The sequence below is a fragment of the Schistocerca americana genome, chromosome 5, assembly GCF_021461395.2.
Source record: "Schistocerca americana isolate TAMUIC-IGC-003095 chromosome 5, iqSchAmer2.1, whole genome shotgun sequence".
NCBI classification, from domain to species: domain Eukaryota; kingdom Metazoa; phylum Arthropoda; class Insecta; order Orthoptera; family Acrididae; genus Schistocerca; species Schistocerca americana.
The window spans coordinates 158,827,326-158,849,113 of NC_060123.1; the positions used below are offsets into that span (position 1 = coordinate 158,827,326).

The 21,788-nt window shown below is 40.8% G+C and overlaps 1 protein-coding gene across 1 annotated transcript in view; it reads right to left on the reverse strand.

Moving 5' to 3' along the window:
* Positions 1 to 20,459, reverse strand: part of LOC124615675 (vacuolar protein sorting-associated protein 52 homolog) — a 112,150-nt gene extending 91,691 nt beyond the window's left edge. The window contains exons 1-2 of the mRNA XM_047143703.1: positions 20,214 to 20,459; positions 3,786 to 4,034 (exon numbers count right to left, since the gene is read on the reverse strand). Of these exons, the coding sequence (XP_046999659.1) occupies positions 3,786 to 4,022 (237 nt within the window). The 5' untranslated portion in view covers positions 4,023 to 4,034; positions 20,214 to 20,459. The remainder of the gene's footprint in view (positions 1 to 3,785; positions 4,035 to 20,213) is intronic.
* Between the last annotated feature and the right edge of the window lie 1,329 nt (positions 20,460 to 21,788).

A 21,788-nucleotide genomic window follows, 5' to 3' on the forward strand; every position in this document is an offset into this window, starting at 1 on the left:
GTTACAACAAGAAGAACTTAAACTATTTATTGGAGAGAAAATTAAATTAATATCATAAAAGATGCATTACAGCTGTACTGGGGACCACAAAAAAGTTACGAATTAAACAAAAATAGAAACTTAAATAAAAATGTAAAGAAAAAAGATTGATAAATCAAATAAATAATTGCTCCTGAAACAGGAGAGATAGTGTTTTGTTTATCATACACATGCGAAATGAAGGCAAGCAAAGCTCTGCACTGACTGACTGCAGTGTCATCCTCTGCCAATGGAATCACTGGACATGGCGTGGAGGGGCGTGGGGCCAGTACAGCGTTCTTCCAGCCATTGTTAGCTTTCGTGACCTCGGAGCTGCTAGTTTTCATTTAAGTAACTCCTCAATTGGCCTCAGGAGGCTGAGTGCATCCTTTGCCAGTCCTCTCATTGACAAAAAATACCTGCCAGTAACATGGGAGTGAACACGGGCCCTCTACATAGCAGCCAGATCCACTGACCACTGAGCTGTAGAAGCAGACTCATACAGAGCAAAAATTAAAAAGGTAATGAAATTTGTCTTGAAACCAATGAAAATATCACAACAAATGGTGCTACAAAGAGATGCAATTCAAAATGTACACCAACAAGAGACATCACAGCAGCCAATACCATTAGTACTGCAAATCCCACTTGACCCAAATATACTTGCTTTTCACAGTCGCAACATCATCCAGACTTAATAGTTTCTTTTTTCCATTCACTCTTGTTAAGCGAACAGTGGGTGCCACTGTTGCATGTTAATGCTCATTTTTTGTAATGCAAAATCACGGAATTCACTGTGTATTCCACATTCATCTTGTGAAATGACTGTGATAGTAAAATAGAGAAACTTGTGCTGATGTGGAGGCTTTCTGAATTTCCCCACATGCCATATGCCATTCATGAATGGTACTCTCTGCCATATATGGGAAAGTGGCTCGGACTAATTGTGTAGATGGGCTCAGCACTTCAAAGCCCCATGATCACATCCTTGATGTCGTGTCAGGTGTGGATTTGAGATATTAGCACACAACTTGGGTTTATGCAAGGATCCATCACAACTAACATACTGTACTGACTTAGTCTGGAATGTATAAATATAAGTTGTTCTCATCAAATCCTTTTCAATTGACTACTGCAAGTACATATATTGATAAGTATGTACCGTATCATTATCTCCACTCGAACTATATACTGTATTTTTTGATACTACCTTTGATTTCCTAACAATTAATTTTGTTTCAGTTCACACTGTGTATCATGATTCCCACTACAGCTGTTGAACTTTTTTTACAGTACTTGATTCATATTCTCAATAGTTCTAGTAACACTCAGAATAACAGACATTTCTTCACAGTTATTTGATGAGCTTTTAATAATGAAAGTTACAGGCTTTATGTAAACTACACTGCTGTGCACAACTTAATGACAAAACAACTTTTGGATGATGTGTCAAGGCCAAGTAACATGGATTGATGAAACAGGGACCGTACGTAGAAAGAATTGCTACGGTATAGTACGGAAGGTAAGTGAAATAAACACACACAGAGACAAACAGAAATAAGACTTTCATTCAAAGATAATAATCACACAGAACTCACTGTACTTCACAATGATCTCCTGGCCACTACACAAGAAGTGACATAGTTCTTAATAATATGTGTGATCACCATGGACAGCAATGCATGCTCTGCAGCTTCCAAGCTGGTAACAAAGTTTAGAAGAATTTTGTGTGGAAGGGAGTTCCATTCCCCTACCAGTGTGGTTTATGACTGCTGGGTGGTCGTTAGTGCATGTGGATGGACTTGCTGTAATATGTCTCCCCAAAGCATCTCACACATGCTCTATGGGATTTAAGTTGGGGAGGGGGGGACTGGCAGGCCAACTCATTCGCCAAATATCCTATAGTTCCAAGAGCTTCTCCACATGCGCCATTCAACAAGGTCACACACTGTTACCCCAAAAAAAAGTCAGAGCTGAATGCACCCTTGAAAAGACACACATGGGGAAGGAGTACAGTATCTCAATAGCATCGACCATTAAGAGTCAAGTGTTCAAAGATCTTGAGGCCAGTAAGCCCATGCAACATTATGCCTCACACCACAACACCTGGACCACAAAAGAAATCTCAAGTTTGACAACATTCCTGGATCCACCTCTTGCCACACAAATGTGTATCCAGAATCGCTACTCAGAGTTAGTCTGCTTTCATCTGAGAAACACAAGTGACCCCACATCTCATAGGCCTGGCCCCTATGCTCTTGGCACTGTCGTAAATAGTGTGACCAACTGTGCAGGTGTCAACAGAACACAACATTGCAGATGTCCAGCAAAGAGACGACCCCCTTGCAGTTGCTTTGCTACTGTGAAGCACGAGATTGTGTGCATTGCAGTCCTGTTAACTGCACCCACCGTTTCATGTGGGTCCCTTTATACCTGGGTTGAGCAATGTAGTGGCCATCTGCTCCTGTAGTTGACCCTGATCGACTACCTCCTCTTCTTCGGGGAGCAGTGCCTGAAGTTCTGAATGCTCCCCACATGTGTAACAATGCTCTTGGGCTACAGTCATCACACTTCGTCCTTTTTCCATTTTCCTGTTGATCCTTCCTCACATGAAGATATCCAAATGTTGCCTCCAAGTTATGTTGTAAAGAACACCACCATAGTGCATTGTAACTGCTCACTGACACACATTGTCTTTTCCCATTTCTTCAACAGCCTTGTGTTGTGGGAGCAGTCCCATCTGGTGCTATAGTCACACTACCTTCACACCAAGTGATGCCTGGTTTTCCATGCCTAACTGGGATATCTCTGGCAACATATTCCTGCACTTTCAATCTTTTCCATTGAGTTGTTAATATGTTTTATTACTTTATCTATCTTGTCCTTTCATTCATTTCTACTGAGTTGTTAATATGTTATATTATTTTATCTATCACATCGTTAAGGTTTGCAGAGCAGTGTATTAACTCATGATATACTCAAACGAATTAAAGTCTATGAATTCTGTACGTCAAAACATTAAGAGTTTTCAAATTTATAACTAATTTTCAAGAGGAGTACCAAAAACTAACTGAGGCAATATGTGTTACGATTTTCATACTAGGTGAGCATTTTGAGCTTTTTTCATGGGATAAATGTTTGAATAGAAACACTTTCTACAAAATTATCTTCCCAACCCAGTCTTTCAGTCAGTTATTGCAAGCACTGAGTCATAATGCCCTTTCTATGTAACAGTGAACAACTTTATTTTATGGACAACCTCGCACTACTCCAATTGTTACTTATTGTCTGCAAACATTTTAAATAAATATGTCATGTGGGTTTCTCTATAATTTGCGCAGTTTGAATGAAATTCATTGTAACAACATAGATATTCCACTATATTATGTTGCCTCAGGTTTCTTAACATTATAGTTTCACTGTGACTGCCCCATACAAACATGACTGGGTCAAGAGGAATATCTGATACGAGTCATCAACTTTGTTAATGGCTGTTGTGACGTCAAGTGGTTGACTGGTCTGTAGCTTAGACCACTTGGGAGGGGGGGAATAAAAATAAAAAATCACCACTGATATCACATTACAATTGCCATGCTGTTTATGGCATTTGTCACGTTTCCTATGTCACTGGTCAAAGCCGACAAACAACTCATACTGAATATTCCTTTTTATCCATATGACTAAACGTAACTTAACTCTTGTCAGCATGTCACAACATTCATGTATTTTTGTAGTATTAGTTGCACGATACAGCAAAGTGGACTTACCTCTAATATATTATCACATGCTGATATTTGATTATGAAGACTAGCAATGTTCTGACTCTCTTTTATATAATCCTGAATTGATTTGTTTTCAGCGTCTTTCAACTTCCTTTCAATCTGTTTTGAATACTGCCGGAGGTCAGTTCCAGTTTTGAGCACTTCTTGAACAACATCTGCCTGGAGATTTTGTTCAAGATGGTCATCCAAATTATCTTCAAACATCAGTCCAGCTTCAACCATCTTGATCAAACTCTAAAAACAAAATTTAAACCTATTAACTAATTATGAAATCATCAGCCCTTCTCTTGGTTCAGATGACTACAGTAAAATCCAACAACATATAACCAAAAACGATAGGTATAAATCACAGACTAGATGAATGTCCAATGACATTTTCAGTGTGGTGTTTGTCTGTGATCAGTACCGATACCCAAAAATGACAAAAGCCTCAAGCTCTCAATATAATATATAATCAACATGCTGGGAGGAAAGGAGTGCAAATTAGCAATGTAACTATAGAATTAACTAATGAGATTTTGTATTTTAGAATAGTTGAAGACAATTACTGGATGGACAAAAACCAAATAAACTGAAGTGTAAATACGAGAGAAGGAAAGTTGCTACTCACCATATAGCGAAGATGCTAAGTCGTGATAGGCACTATATATATATATATATATATATATATAAAAAAAACAAAGATGAGGTGACTTACCGAACAAAAGCGCTGGCAGGTCGATAGACACACAAACAAACACAAACACACACACAAAATTCAAGCTTTCGCAACAAACTGTTGCCTCATCAGGAAAGAGGGAAGGAGAGGGGAAGACGAAAGGAAGTGGGTTTTAAGGGAGAGGGTAAGGAGTCATTCCAATCCCGGGAGCGGAAAGACTTACCTTAGGGGGAAAAAAGGACAGGTATACACTCGCACACACGACTGCAAGCCTCCAGCAGCTGAAGCCACACTGTGAGCAACAGCAGCAGTGCATGATGAGAGTGGCAATAGAGTGGGGGGCAATGGGGAGGCAGAGGCAGGGAAGTGGAGGGATAGAAGAGTAGAGGTGGGGGACAGTGAAGTACTGCTGAGGAGCGTGCAAGGACGAGGTGGAGAGAGCGTAGGGCAGCTAGGTGCAGTCGGGAGGTTAGATGGAGGGCAGGGGAGAGTTGGGGGGGGGTTAGAAAAGGAGAGAAGTAAAAAGACTGAGTGTGTTGGTGGAATGAGGGCTGTGTAGTGCTGGCATGGGAACAGGAAAGGGGCTGGATGGTTGAGAAAAATGACTAACGGAGATTGAGGCCAGGAGGGTTACGGGAACTTAGGATCTACTGCAGGGAGAGTTCTCACCTGAAGACTTCAGAAAAACTGGTGTTGGTGGGAAGGATCCGCATGGCACAGGCTGTGAAGCAGTCACTGAAATGAAGGATGTCGTTTTGGGCAGCATGCTCAGCAACAGTTTGTCGGTGGCCATTCATGCAGACAGACATCTTGTTGGTTGTCATGTCCACATAGAAAGCAGCACAGTGGTTGCAGCTTAGCTTGTAGATTACATGACTGGTTTCACAGGTAGCCCTGCTTTTGTTGGGATAGGTGATGTTTTGTAACCGGACTGGGGTAGGTGGTGGTGGCGGTGGTGGGAGGATATGTGGGACAGGTCTTGCACCTAGGTCTGCTATATGAGATATGAGGTAAGGGATTGGGAGCAGGGGTTGTGTAGGGATGGACGAATATATTGTGTAGGTTTGGTGGACAGTGGAATACCACTGTGGGAGGGGTGGGAAGGATAGTGGGCAGGACATTTCTCATTTCAGGGCATGACGAGAAGTAGTCGAAACCTTAGTGGAGAATGTAATTCAGTTGCTCCAGTCCTAGCTGGTACTGGGTTACGAGGGGAATGCTCCTTGGTGGCTGCACGGCGAGACTTTGGGAGGTGGTGGAAGACTGGAAAGATAAGGCATGGGAGATTTGCTTTTGTACAAGGTCGGGAGGATAATTACACTCTATGAAGGCCTCCCTGAGACCCTTGGTATATTTCAAGAGGGACCCCTTGTCACTGCAGATGCAATGAAAATGGATGGCTAGACTGTACGGAAGGGACTTCTCGGTATGTAACGTGTGGCAGCTGTTGAAGCCACAGCTCCTTAAGCATCTGACTGCAAATAATGTGCTATCCAAGTCAGAGTTTGGGTTTGTTAAGGGTTCCAATATAGAGAAGGCTATTAACACGTGCAGTGAGAATGTACGTGACTGTGCGAATCACAGCATTCTCTTAAGTAAATTAGAATATTATGATGTCACCAGAAGTGCTGCAAAATGGTTTGAGTCTTACCTATCTTACCTGTAAGAGATTTTGTTCCAGCATGCGTATAATGTACAAAGACATGCAAATAATAAATTCAGTTGGGAAGGGTATACCACAGAAATGCTGAAGCTCCTAAAAAAAGTCCATATTTGCAGTGAGGATTATGTCAGATGTAGGAAATATAAATATAAAAAAACTTGCGTACTTAGCTTATTTTCATTCTATTGTGTCACTTGGGATCATATTCTGAGATAACTCATCAAACCGAGCAAAAGTTTTTAGCTTGCAAAAGCATGTAATAAGACCCATTTGTGGTGTAAATTCAAGATCATCGTGTAGACACCTGTTCCAGGAACTTGGTATTCTAACCACTGGTTCTCAGTATATCCATTCCTTAATGAAATTTGTTGCAAGTAATATGTCTCTATTTCCAGCCAATAGCTCAATATGTAGTATCAATATTAGGAATAAAAACAATCTACATAAAGCTCGAAAATCACTTACCTTGGTCCAAAAAGGGGTCCAACATTCAGGAACACACATTTTCAATAAATTGCTAGCAGCTATTAAAAAATTGGTTTCAGATAAAGCACATTTTAAACAGAGTTTGAAAGACTTTTTCATATGCAACTCTTTCTACCCTGTAGATGAATATCTTAACCGGGGCTGTTAGACCAGCTTAAGTAAAAATATCTATTAGATTTCAGTTTTGACAGTATTTGATCACAAAAGTCAAGATTATGTGTCTGGATATGATAAATTTATTACAAGTGTGTAACTATGTTTCATTCTGACATATTAGCAATTCCAGTTTACTGTATTGTATTCACCTATTTTTACAATCTGAAAAATGATCAGATCAGTGAGTATTATATCCAAATGTTTCATGTTATTGTACTTTCTGATTTGTTCTACACCCACAAGAATCATCTCATTTTTGGATCTATGGAATAGAAACTGAATCTAATATAATCTTGTAGTCAATTTTATAACTCTTGTCCACTGACACACACACCAGTCCCAAAAAATGACTGTATGTAAGGGCATACAGGCTGGTAATCACCAGATGCATACCTACTACATTAGACATTGCATACAAAGAAGAATGCCCTGGACAATTTTCTCTTCTTGATACATACACATGACAGTTTGTAAGACAGTCAGCGAATCACAAACATTTCTGTATCAAGACCAGTAAACTGGGCTCGAAGTAACAGATGCTTTGAGCAGATATTTAGAGAACCAACTCATGAACATAACGTCTTAGAAACCACCCTCCCCCCCCCCCCCAAGCAACAGACAGTCGTGGACTTATCAAAGCAGCTAACACAGAGGAAGGTACTATGATAGTAACTATGATTAAGGGTTTTACACGGAATGTTAAGACACATAGGATGATATTTTTAATTAATAAAGAGTGATAGGATACAATTTGCAGAATATCTGAGTAGTCAGCACCAAACATTCAGTGATCCATGACAAAGATGAGCAGCACAAATGGAAAAAAATTCAAAAGCATTGATCAATATGCCTTAGATAAGTATGTTCCAAGCAAAGTCCTAAGGGAGAGGAAAGACCCATTGTGGTTTAACAGCTGCGTTAGAAAATTGCTCCGTAAACAAAAAGAGCTTCACCTCAGATTCAAGAGAAGTCCAAACTTAGCTGATAAACAAAAGCTGAACAAAGCGAACATGAGCATAAAGAGAAGTGTTCAGTGGCCTCAAAAGTAAAATTTTGTCAACCAATCTGAGTTAAAATGCTAAGAGGGTTGGGTTGGGTTGTTTGGGGGAGGAGGCCAGACAGTGAGGTCATCAGTCTCATTGGATTAGGGAGGGACGGGGAAGGAAGTCGGCCATGCCCTTTCAAAGGAACTATCCCGGCATTTGCATGGAGCGATTTAGGGAAATCACAGAAAACCTAAATCAGGATGGCCAGACACGGGATTGAACAGTCATCCTCCCGAATGCGAGTCCAGTGTGCTAGCCACTGCGCCACCTCACTCGGTAAAAATGCTAAGAGGTTTAGGCCTTAAGTACAATCAGTAAGTGGTTTTAAATCATCTATTCATTAATTCACAGACAATACGGGCGCTGAAACAGAAGATCACACAGAGAAGGGCGAAATACCGAATCCAGTCTTCCGAAACTGTTTCACTACAGAAGATCATAACAGAGTCCCTCCTTTCAATCATCCTACTAATGTGAAAACGGTAGATATTGAGATAAACAATCGTGGAATACAATACCATGTACAAATTTTTCGTAGTGGAAAGGCATAAAGGCCAGATGAGATACCCATAAGAGTATAAAAAGATTATGCAAAAGAAATTGCTCCTCTTCTAGCAGCAGTTTATTGTAGACAGCTCGAGCAGTGAGGGGCACCTTGTGACTGGAAAGAAATGCAGGTCATTCTCGTTTTCAAGAATGGCTGCAGGATAGATGCACACAAATATCGACCTATATTGTTGCTGTCAATCTGTTGTACAATTATGGAACATGTTTTACGCTCAAGAATTATGACAGAGATCTTGCGAAACTCAGCTTCCTCTGTTCCTTCACGAAAACCACAGTGCTGTAGGCAATGGCACTCAGGTTGATGCCATGTTCCTCGACTTCAGGAGGCATCTGACATTGTCCCACACTGTCGTTCAGTGGGGAAAAGAAAGCTCATTGAGTATCGGATCAAATTTGGACTGGATTCAAGACTTCCTTGCTGGCAGAACTCAACATGGAATGAAATTAGAGATGTAAAGGTAATTTCTAGAGTACCACAAGGAAGTGTGATAGGACCATTACTATTTACTTTCTAGAAGAAAGTGTTGGATGCTCTTTAAGACTGTTCAATGAAGATGCAGTTTTCTATAATAAAGTAGCTATGTCAGAAGACAGTATTGATTTTCAGGCTGACCTGCAGAGGATTGATGATGGTGCTGGCTCTGGCAGTTGACACTGAACATAAGTAAATGTAACATATTGTGCATACATGGGAAAAGAAAGTTACTGCTGTAGAACTAAATCATTAGTGGGAAACTGGTGGAAACAGTACCTACCATAAAATATCCAGGAGTAACTATCCAGAGCAATATTAAGTGGAAGGACTACATAAAAATACAGTACGAAAAACAATCACCAGATTGAGATTCACAGGAAGAATCTTACAGAAATGTAACTCATCCATGAAGGAAGTGGCTTATAAGGTGCTTGTTTGGCCAATTCTTGAGTACTGTTCTTCAGTGTGGGGTCCTTACAAGATAGTACTAATGAGAGAGAGAGAGAGAGAGAGAGAGAGAGAGAGAGAGAGAGAGAGAGAAGATCCAGTGGATTTCATCATGTGATAGTTTAGTTGGTGCAAGAGCAGTACTGAGATATCACAGAGTGATTTCCTACTGGAATGTTGAGAGAGCACTTTCCGGGAAGAGTCAGACAACGTATTACAAAGTCTCACAGGCCATTATGTGGCTTGGGGAGTTTGATGTAGAAGTAAATTTAGCTTAAAGACATGATCAGGAAAAAAATGACCAAATCACAATATCCTTCAGGCCTTGTTTAAATGCACCGTTACGTCAAAATGCTCTTCTGAAATGGAAACAAACATCTATTTGAAAGATATAAAAAGCAGAAAAAGGCTTCTAACATTGCAGTTCATCAATTTAAAAATTTCCTAATTCTTGTTAAGAACCAGATTTTAAAACATTTTAATTTCCAATGCACTGTCAGGATGTTCCTTTGTCCAGATCAGAAACAACCAGGTGGTTGTTCTCTAAGCAATGACCATTTGTTCAACTTGATGAACAGTGATGACTGGTGTTGATTGCACTTTGCAAAGCATCGAACCACAAAAAAGAAAAGTTTCTAGCAGAAAGCCTCTGCGCAAAAGCTGGAAATGGTGCTTGCCCTGTAAGCTGCATGTTCCAATCTTTGCTCTTACGGTGACAGTGTCCAGCATCTCCATGCAGCTCTGTCAAACAGACCTGCAAATCACTCAGCCATATCCTAAGTGGGACTAAACAAATGTTTTATTTAAAAAAAAATGCAACTCTTAGAAGCTATCTGCACCCAATGTTTCACCACTGAGGCACTTATGGATTTTTAAGGTTCTTAGTGCTCCTCCCTCAGCTCTTTGAAACATGTGTTTCTCATGCAAATTTTAAAATCTAGAGCAGAAAATCCTATAAACAACTCTGGGAGAAAAACTAAATAACTTAGCAATCAGGTCTTGATGACCATGCACCGTCAACTGACCTCTGTGTTATCCTCTACCTAAGACATAACTGGGCATTGCTATGAACGGGCTTGTGGTTAACACATTGCCCTTATAGTCATTAATGTCAGCTTTTCCCAAACTGGAGCTGCCGTTTATCTTCCAAGCATCTCCTCAACAAACCTCATAAGGTTGAGTGAGTATACACCATTCCAACCTTCCCCCAATTTGTGTCAGTATTGGTAATCAAACTTGCTTCCTCTTCACAGCTTTCAGGCATGCAGACCATTCAGCGGGATTACAGAAGCCATTTGCTTTGACCTATGACATCATGAATATGGTGGAAATGGCCATTCTCAGCATCTCCAATATGGTGCCTATGATGTCACTACATACATATGGCAACAAACACGAATATACATAGAAAATAAAACAAAAATGTCTCCCTCCAAAAATACAATCAAACTAATGTGACAACCACGGGAAATTTAGGGTTTTAGGGTGGGGACAAGCTAAATATAACAGTAAAAAAAACACACCACAATCCCAAAACACAGAAAATGATAAAAAATACAACATTCTACTTAAAAAAAAAAATAAAATAAATAAAATAATCCACAGGAATCAGACACTTCCCTTGACCTATACAGCTCAATTACCACTGTCGATATCACAAAAACAACACCTACAACTATGATAATTGGAATTGGACACTTCAATGGAAGCATCCGATTCCACCCGTGACATAAATGCAATGTGTTGTATTCCGTTCATTTGAGCTTTGGTATTGGATGTGTGAAATCATTGGCAGTGTTTTTAGTTCAGGACATAAGAATTGTAAGTTTTTTCAGTGAGCTTTGCTGTTTGTGGTATGGTAACACATTTGACTTATTGTGTGGCTTCTGCTGTTCGGTATGAACATGACAATGAAATATAACACTGTTATGTTTTTGATTTTTGTAGTGGGTGGTTTGGGAGTTTGTGTTTTTTTCGGGTTTGTGTGTGTGTGTGTGTGTGTGTGTGTGTGTGTGTGTGTGTGTGTGTGTGTGTGTGTGTGTGTGTGCGTGCGTGTTTGGGGTGGCCCACCTAGTTTGCAGCACCAGAATTCGCTGGTGGTAAATAATTGTTTTTTGGGTCTATTTGTTTCTGAGGTGTTGTGGTTTTGATTTTATTTTTCGTAGTTGTAGGTGTTGGTGTTTTGGTGTCGTCAGCTGTGGTTGACCTATATACACTCCTGGAAATTGAAATAAGAACACCGTGAATTCATTGTCCCAGGAAGGGGAAACTTTATTGACACATTCCTGGGGTCAGATACATCACATGATCACACTGACAGAACCACAGGCACATAGACACAGGCAACAGAGCATGCACAATGTCGGCACTAGTACAGTGTATATCCACCTTTCGCAGCAATGCAGGCTGCTATTCTCCCATGGAGACGATCGTAGAGATGCTGGATGTAGTCCTGTGGAACGGCTTGCCATGCCATTTCCACCTGGCGCCTCAGTTGGACCAGCATTCGTGCTGGACGTGCAGACCGCATGAGACGACGCTTCATCCAGTCCCAAACATGCTCAATGGGGGACAGATCCGGAGATCTTGCTGGCCAGGGTAGTTGACTTACACCTTCTAGAGCACGTTGGGTGGCACGGGATACATGCGGACGTGCATTGTCCTGTTGGAACAGCAAGTTCCCTTGCCGGTCTAGGAATGGTAGAACGATGGGTTCGATGACGGTTTGGATGTACCGTGCACTATTCAGTGTCCCCTCGACGATCACCAGTGGTGTACGGCCAGTGTAGGAGATCGCTCCCCACACCATGATGCCGGGTGTTGGCCCTGTGTGCCTCGGTCGTATGCAGTCCTGATTGTGGCGCTCACCTGCACGGCGCCAAACACGCATACGACCATCATTGGCACCAAGGCAGAAGCGACTCTCATCGCTGAAGACGACACGTCTCCATTCGTCCCTCCATTCACGCCTGTCGCGACACCACTGGAGGCGGGCTGCACGATGTTGGGGCGTGAGCGGAAGACGGCCTAACGGTGTGCGGGACCGTAGCCCAGCTTCATGGAGACGGTTGCGAATGGTCCTCGCCGATACCCCAGGAGCAACAGTGTCCCTAATTTGCTGGGAAGTGGCGGTGCGGTCCCCTACGGCACTGCGTATGATCCTACGGTCTTGGCGTGCATCCGTGCGTCGCTGTGGTCCGGTCCCAGGTCGACGGGCACGTGCACCTTCCGCCGACCACTGGCGACAACATCGATGTACTGTGGAGACCTCACGCCCCACGTGTTGAGCAATTCGGCGGTACGTCCACCCGGCCTCCCGCATGCCCACTATACGCCCTCGCTCAAAGTCCGTCAACTGCACATACGGTTCACGTCCACGCTGTCGCAGCATGCTACCAGTGTTAAAGACTGCGATGGAGCTCCGTACGCCACGGCAAACTGGCTGACACTGACGGCGGCGGTGCACAAATGCTGCGCAGCTAGCGCCATTCGACGGCCAACACCGCAGTTCCTGGTGTGTCCGCTGTGCCGTGCGTGTGATCATTGCTTGTACAGCCCTCTCGCAGTGTCCGGAGCAAGTATGGTGGGTCTGACACACCGGTGTCAATGTGTTCTTTTTTCCATTTCCAGGAGTGTAGATAAAAGGAAATGTCTGATTCAGCTAAGAAGGCAGGGGCAGGGTGTGATAAGTTGCAATGCTGACAATAATGGTTAATACTTATGTATAATATTTCCTTTATGAAGAAAAACTAAAACTTGTATTTTTTTACCCACTTCTCCTATCTCTAAAATGGCAGTTACTGCTGTTGATCGGTACAGGTCAAACTCGAGTACACATAAAATGTAGAAAAATTATTTACAAATAGTGATTTACGGGGTCTTCATTGTAGAAATCACAGTCTTTATTAAAATAAGAGTTACACTTACAATATTTCCCTGAGGAACGCCATTCTCTTTAATATATTTATCTGAAAGAAAATTCCTTATCTACAACAGAAGAATCACTTAGAATGGATATATTTTTAAAATGCTAGTTCAGTTTTACACATACAGCTTACATGTAAAGCTGACTCAGGACGTCCTCTCTCCAAGCTATATAATAAGCTTTTTCAGTTGAAGAAAACGCCTGGGTCATTCCATGTCAGTTCAACCGGGGCTCCAGCTCATAGTCTCAGATTTGACTGAAATTCATTACACTAATTCTACCATGTGTGGAACACTCATGTACAAAGTATTAGTGTCCCCTGCCAATTAGTTCCAGAATTATGACTTGTGAAAGAAGGTGGCATGACCCAGAAATTTGAACCCGCATCTGGCAATCTATCTTCAGACCCAACTTCAGGTCTTATAACTTAGGAACTATTCCACACAGTCCAGTGAAATTTTTACAACCCAGTAACATCCATTTAGAGAACACACCCCATGAATAAAAAAACCAACAACATATTTCCGAGGCAAAATAAAAAATTCCAAAATGTGATTAAAAAAATGTAATACGTTAAAAGGTACATATTGCAGGTGCCCTCTATGCCAAATATAATTCACTCATAAAGGGTATAAATTTTTTTGTGGTAAGCTTAATGTGGCCTAAATACACACACAACTCATCATGCCCATATCAGTCACAAAAACTGAGTTACATGCACACGAAAATACAAAAATTTGAAAAATTACCTGAAAAACATGGATTTTCGAAGTGTGGTAGCACAAAAGGGACAAGTGGTATCCAAGCCAAATTCACACACTGCATAAGTAGACCATAATGATATATATCTCAAAATTTCAGCACGTTATTGCAAAACATTTGTGTACAATGGAAGTTGACAGATGTATTTGGTGATGTGGCCATTGTTCCACAACACAATTTTGTAAAAACATATTGTAAACTGTTCTGCCTCTTCTTATCCTCTCCCACAGCTGTTTAATCACTAAGCAACAACATATAGACAGATTAACACAACTTATCATTGATGTTTACTGCACCTTAGCTGCTAAAAACCAGTCGATTGTGCTTCAAACAGAAGTTCTCCCACACTTTAGCTACTGTACTCTGTACAATGAGTGGCAAATTGTACTGTCTTCCTGACACTGTGGTAGGAACTGGAACCGTCATAAGAATATGTTCAAAAGGAATCCAACACCTGTCTGTCAAACATGGCCAATGAAATGATCTTGCTGGTCCTGCTGGTGCCATGAAGTTCACAAATACATCAGCTTCTGCTTCACAGCACTCTGCAACACATCCTAAGTACCATTTGTCATCATAAACAGCAATAACACAGCAACCTGGTTGTATGTTGCTGCTTCTGCTTCTGAATCCAGAGTCAGACACACTGTGGAGACACATGTTGCGCATGAACCTATAGTTATAACCGGACAGTCTGCTCAACTGCACATTGTCTGAGTCCACTGGAGAGAAGTGATGATGGCTCCTTGTGCCTGCAACAGTTTTATAACATGTTCTAGTCTGCTTTTTAGCAACTCTTCGACTGATTTCACCTCATCTTTTGGAACATAGAATGACTGTATGCCAGAGATATTTTTCTGTACCCAGGTAAATAATCGAAGAGGTGTTAGAATGTGACCTTCTGTAGGGTGCTGCAGACTGGCTCGTGATGCCATGTGCTTAATGGTAGCACCTATACCATCACATATATTTTTACCATGACTTGTTGCAAAAAAATTCCAACCTGCGTGAAGCTGAAAATCATGGTAATGCATGCATATAGTTTTGAGATTTTTACAGTTTTTGTACTGACTAGCTGCCCCATCACCGAAGTATTCGGCAACATGTATGTGAGGCAACTTGTTTTTCACCTATGCGATGACAGTGTGAATGTGGGCATGAACTGCAATGGCATCATGAATTAAACAGTCACTAAAAACACACAGGTTCATTGCAGACACATCACCTGATTCACCTCTATAGTAAATTGCAAATGGCTGGAGAGTTGCTTGGCTGTTGTCCTAATGATATCCTTGGATGGCATCTTGAACTATAAATGCATAATTTTCATAAAAGTGTAGTATTACTATAATTTCATCTTGTTTCAAATTATCCTTACAAAACTGGAGATAAGCGGATTGTGCTGTTGCTGTGAAGCTGTGTGTGGTCAGTTTGTCCCTTTTTTGACAACACATTTCAACAAAATCTTCCGCTGTACTTTACTTCGTTTCAGGACTTGTGCAATCCATGTGTGTCCATCGTTTATAAGAAACAAGTTCATCGTCATCCATAAGGAGTTCACAATACAGGTTGTTATTCATGTGTTCTGCAAGATTTGCCTTACCAGGGCACTTTTCACACCTGCGTATCATGCAGTGGTAGGAACTGATGCCACACACTAGCAGCCTTTGTAATCCAGACCAGAATCCTTTATAGCAGCAAACACCAGCTTAGCATTTTGATGGGTCTTACATACACAAACATTGTGTGTGCCCCTTGCACTTACAGGCACAACCCATTTTGGCCGAAGATTGAAAAAAGATGATAAACCAACTTTGGTATTGGGATACTTTCCTTGAATTCTACATGTAGCTCTGATATGTTTGCATAGCAACAGACTTTTTTCCATCTGTACACATACATTTCCCATTTTGACTGTTACATAGTCTTTTTTTCCGGGCATTATTCGACTGTAGTCATTACTTTCATAAAACTCCGACACTAGCACCTTTATTTCTGAACTCAATTGCTTACCCTGAGCCTGCTGAAGTTGTGGAAGCACTCCTTGGGTGCTTTTATTTTCCTAACTTGCTTTACCATATATGTAGAAACATTGAATTCCTTTGCAGTGTAGTCAATAGACCAGCTGGAAGGTGCAAGGATAAGAATAGCTACTTTTTCCTGGCGTGTGGATATGGCACATTTTTCTTTCAAATCATGCACAATTTTGTCCAAATCAGAGCATTTCTGGCATGATTTCTGTTCCTTTGGAGCAGATAGTTCTCCCTCTTCCACCATTAGTGTGTCAGCTATTTTGTGTTTTAATTCCATTTGAGCTTCTTGTAGTTTTCTTCTACCATAGCTGGGCCTGTCTCTTTTTCCCATCTTTGTGTGCCTTCATGGGAGACAAACCAAGAGCAGTCACTGAAGTATTTAATTGCTCATCCGCTGTGGTTGAAGGTGGCTGATACTCTTCGTCACTGTCATGTAAATTATCAGAATATTCTTCATTTTTTAGCAGTGTAACACACCTGGAACATAACTTTTGTCCTGGTTTCATGCTAAGTCACATGCACCGATTCACTTTCAATACTGATTTTATATCAATTTCTCTGAGGCTACACTTCACTGTCTTCTTATGAATCCGAAATGGATCAAAACAACTTCTTTGTAGGAAAGAATACTTATCCAGAAACACTTTCATATGATATAACAAATGCTTAAGTTTCGTGAAACTGTGCTTCTTGTGCCCACAGGGTGCATCCCGGATCTCCATAGCAACAAATCTTGGTCCGATTCACCCAGATCATACAGTACAAAGCGAATGCCACATTTTGTTCCATATGTTGTTTTATGACATTCAGATGCTTGTGCTCTACCAATACTGCAACTTGTTTGCACAAAAGCACCACTAGTACACTCTTCTGGCTCCATACTGACTTTCCACGACAGTACTGACCAGTCTGAACTAGAATCTTAAAAACATGAGTAACCTGTAATTGTTGCTTGTTTCCTTTGTTGTTCCTGCCCAACAATGACTCATTCTGACCCTGAAAACTACCATTGTTTAACTTTCTGTTGCCTAATGGTTTCCAACAAATACTGCAGCTTTAACCGAAACAAGCTGTCTGCATCATCACTATTGCTTGCTAAATCGTGTTAAAAGGAACATAACCAAATACATCTCTGTCAACTTTTAATGTACACAAATGCCTTGCAATAACAAGTTGAAATTTTGCCACATATTATATTATGGTCTACTCATGCAGTGTGTGAATTTGGCTTGGATACCACTTGTCCCTTTTGTGCTACCACACTTCGAAAATCCATGTTTTTCAGGTAATTTTTCAAATTTTTGTAGTTTTGTGTGCATGTAACTGTTTGTGTGACTGATATGGGCATGATGAGTTCTGTGTGTGTTTAGGCCACATTAAGCTTACCACAAAAAAATTTGTACCCTTTTTGAGTGAATTATATTTGGCATAGAGGGCACCTACAATATGTACCTTTTTTAAATCACATTTTGGAATTTTTTATTTTGCCTCAGAAATATGTTGTTGGTGTTTTGATTCATGGAGTGTGTTCTCTAAGTGGATGTTACTGGGTTGTAAAAATTTCACTGGACTTTGCAGAATAGTTCCAAAATTATTAAGACCTTAAGTTGGGTCTGAAGATAGATTGCCAGATGTGGGTTGCAATTTCCGGGTCACGCCACCTTCTTTCACAAGCCATAATTCTGGAACTAATTGGCAGGGGAACTCAAAATTTTGTACATGAGTGTTCCACACTTGGTAGCATTGGTGTGCTAAAATCAGAGACTATCAGCGGGAACATTTTCTCAAATTGGTTGAATTGACATGGAATGACCCACCTGTGATATTTACAGCCTCTGAAATTATACACACTACAATTCACCATTTCATTTCAGAAATGAAGGAATCTTCCACATACCTAGAAAAGGTTTATAATAGCCTCTCATGATGGATCAGGACAATTCCCCTAACGTCATTTTTTTAATAATCAGTAAGAATCTGCCTGGATTTCATTTGTAGATAATTGCAACATACTATACCGAGCAATGTCCAGCCTGGAATTGTTTAATTAGGCTGTAGTACAAAGTTCTAATCCTCTCTTAGAAAATGGACAGCTGTACAATTCTGGACCGATGGAGCTGCATTCCAATCATTCATCCCCAATGTTGCGTTTATATGACACCATAAAATGGGATCTTGTGCACTGTCAGAGGCTGCATGACAAAATATTATCTGGTATTTGCAATGCTGCTTCACCAAGAAAGGTTAAAATTAGTCCTCCTTTGAGTACAACAGCAATCTGCATTGATATGCTGCTGCTATAGACTCTTCTGAACCACTACTCCCAAATGATGTTTTGAGGGAGAGTAGTGGTGGTGGTGGTGGTGGTGGTGGGTGAGGTGGGACCTGACTTAATTCATGAACTGCTGCCATTATCTCCCCTTCATTTTGCTGTAGCTTCATGAAAGGTTGGCAGGTTTTCTGCTGATATTCTACATCTCAACATACAAAAGCCTCTCACAGGCAATGCAACATTCCTTGATACACAAATGGACAATTTCTCTTCTAAGCTGATAACACAGTTTTGGAAATGTTAATTTAATGATTTGGTAAATCATATCAGTAATGCACTTGGGTGGGTCACTGTCCAAGTCTGCTGAATGCAGTTAGATAGTGGGGTGCACTCAGCCCTTGTGAGGCCAATTGAGAGGCTACTTGATAGAGAAGTAGTGGCAATGGTTACAAAAACTGACTACGGCAGAGAGAGCGGTGTGCTGACCATGTACCGTGCCCCCTGTATCCACATTCAGTGACACATAAGGGCTGAGGACAACATGGCAGGCAGTCGGTACGATCGGGCCTTCACGGCCTGTTTGGATGGCATTAATTTCACGTCCGTATTAGGAAGCAATCAATGGATGCAAAACACTACCAAAGTCCCACTGAAATTGATGGCAACATAAGGGCAGAAGAGTAGGCCAAAGACAAAATGGCCCCACTGGAGAACTGGAATGCATTGTTGGCCTACTATTTCAAGAGCTTTGTAATCTGACTTTGAGCACAAGCACTGGCACAGTACTCACGGCACTTTATATGTGCTTAATTCTCCTAGGAGGAAAAGAGATTCAGATTGAAAGTACTTTAGCACAACTGTGTCAGTATATTTAAATCACATCTCCTGGAAACACTAAAATAAGATTACAATCTGCGCAGGAAGCTCCCACTCGTCTGCAGCATATTTTTTAGAATTATCTCATTAGTACAGAATTTTCTTCGGCTGTTTTTTTCCTTGTATTGGAGAATGGCATGTTGCTTCTTATGGGGACATACAACTTCCATTCAATGGAAGCTTCTGGACAGCTGCTTGTTACTTGATATTCCTTTGGTGACAGAATCCAAAATGCACAGGCAGATGCACGTGATGTTTTTAAAGGTATCACATGGAGACTGTGTTACATTCTTCATCTTTGTGACAGTTTTGTTCGGGACTGGAGCTAACGACACAGCAGACAATGAGGGATGCAATACTACAGAAACCTTCAAAACTTCTTAATATTTTTTCCTTCAGTAAAACAAAGCAGAATCTTCATTCCATACTATTGGCTGTCAGAGAAAAATATGGGGAGCTGGACTGAGCCTGACTTGTGTTCAGCTAGTTCGCATTTTCCGATGGCTGCTGTTCCTTAATATGCAACTGCAATCTTTCACAACTTATAACAATTATTAGCGAATGTATGTGATTCACTGTGGTATCATACCTATTAGCAAATAATGCTGCATGAATAGATTCAGGGTAATTAGTGTGTCAAAGGTGAGGATGAAAACCACGGTTTTCTTTCGCCAAGGCTTAATTTTCTTCCCCCTGATATTGTGGCACAAACATTTTAGTTCTGATAATGGACCTTGCCTGCTCACAACCATAAACTTTTATTTTTCTGGAACTGGTGTTAAAATCATGACATTCCGCAACTTCGAACACGGGAGCAATACGATGCATGTAAATAACCAGTCGTCGGCACAATATCAATACGCGGCGGGTTCAGCGATATTAAAAAGGAGGAATGTCCGCTAACATTACAAATATTGCAATTTAATTTTTATAGACTTCAACAATTTATGTTCACTAACACTATTAATTTTGCAATGTAATTTTAAATGCTTTAACAACTTATATTCTACAACAGAAAAAATTGCACAAAATTAATTCAGAACTCACATTGTCAATTAGGTCTATTTCTCAATATACATCATTAATTTCATTTGACAGCTATCTACGTGGACACACGGAACATAAAATAAAAACAGAAAAAATGTCCGTCATTGTTGAAAGATCTTATACTCCAGTTCTTCGTAACCCCACAAGAAATGACGATAAATGTTGGACTCAACTTTACACTGACCGTGCTAATGACATATTTTTGTTTACATTGCCTTTGCTCTCTCTTCTTTTTCTAACAATCGACATCCGCCTATTACTGTCTTGCGTTGTATATGTATATCGATAGGTAGAATTCAGGTCGATTCTTATATGATTCCACAGAACGAAACGTCAAAACATTCCCTAATAAATTCCAAATGGTGATATTCAAAGAGACTGTAAAGGGAAAAACGCAAGGATTCGCGAGAAAAAACGTTCAACGATTATGATTTGAACGCTTAAGACTTATTAGCAGAGCATTATTTGACGATGACATCGCGTTCCTTTCCGTTGACATCCAATTTCAGTTCACACTAGACGTCAACGGAACAGTAGGAAACAACAAGGTCAAATCCCTGTGCATTCATTCTAGACGGACCATCAGCTTAAAGGCCAATTCACGCGGGCCGTCACTGGACCGTCACGTCAAGGTGTATTCACACTGACCGTCACGTCACGACCTTCAAGTCAATTCAAGACCAGTGAGCCCAACTCAAAGGGCTTCCCTCAACTGTTTTTGCGGTAGTTCAGGTCCTCGCAAGATGCTTTCCAACTGTTTCTAAGTGCGAAGTCCACATACACAACATGGTAACTTATACATGTGGATGCTGCAGTGTACGTTTGTAAGAATAGGACACTGATTAGACTCAAATGGTTCGCAGGTTGTATATTACAGAAGGAAAACAGAAGTGTAAAACAATTTAAAAAAGAGTGAGGGCTCGAAAAATATAATTACGTGGTGCAGAAGTATCCTGTTTACTTGGGAATCCCAAAACCGGATTTCGTAAACCAATTTCCCAATTCCACTTTTCATTGGATATGTAAACACTTCGAAACCAATTCAGGAAATATGCTTCTGCAAGGTTGCTGGTTTACCAATTCTGCAATGTATTTTCGCTCCCATAGAAACGCAACTGGCTTTGAAACATTTTGGAGGTGTTATGTTTCGTCTTGTTTTTAAAAATTTACAGCTAATATCGACGGAGTCGCTTTTTGTACAGTGAACAATGAATGGAAATATTAAACTGGAGCTGTTTACACTTCGTCTAATTGAAGAGAAATAGCGATTAGGCTGACTAAATCAGAAAGTATACCAGCGTCCAGCTGTTTTCCAGGCGCCATATTTAACTCGACAAGCAAATCCATTTCAGACATTAACATCCAAAAACATGACAGCAAAGTACAGTTTCCGAGATTCGGTTTTGTTCTTTCGGAATATGTGTCGTATGTAAACGTAGTGAAGTGGAGTTTCACAGGGATGGGACATGTTGTGACGTGACGGTCAATGTGAATTGCCCTTGCCTTCGCGTAGCCCAGTAACAAGGAGCTCGAGGAAGAGGAATCTGCATTTTATATTTTAGAAAGTTGAACTTT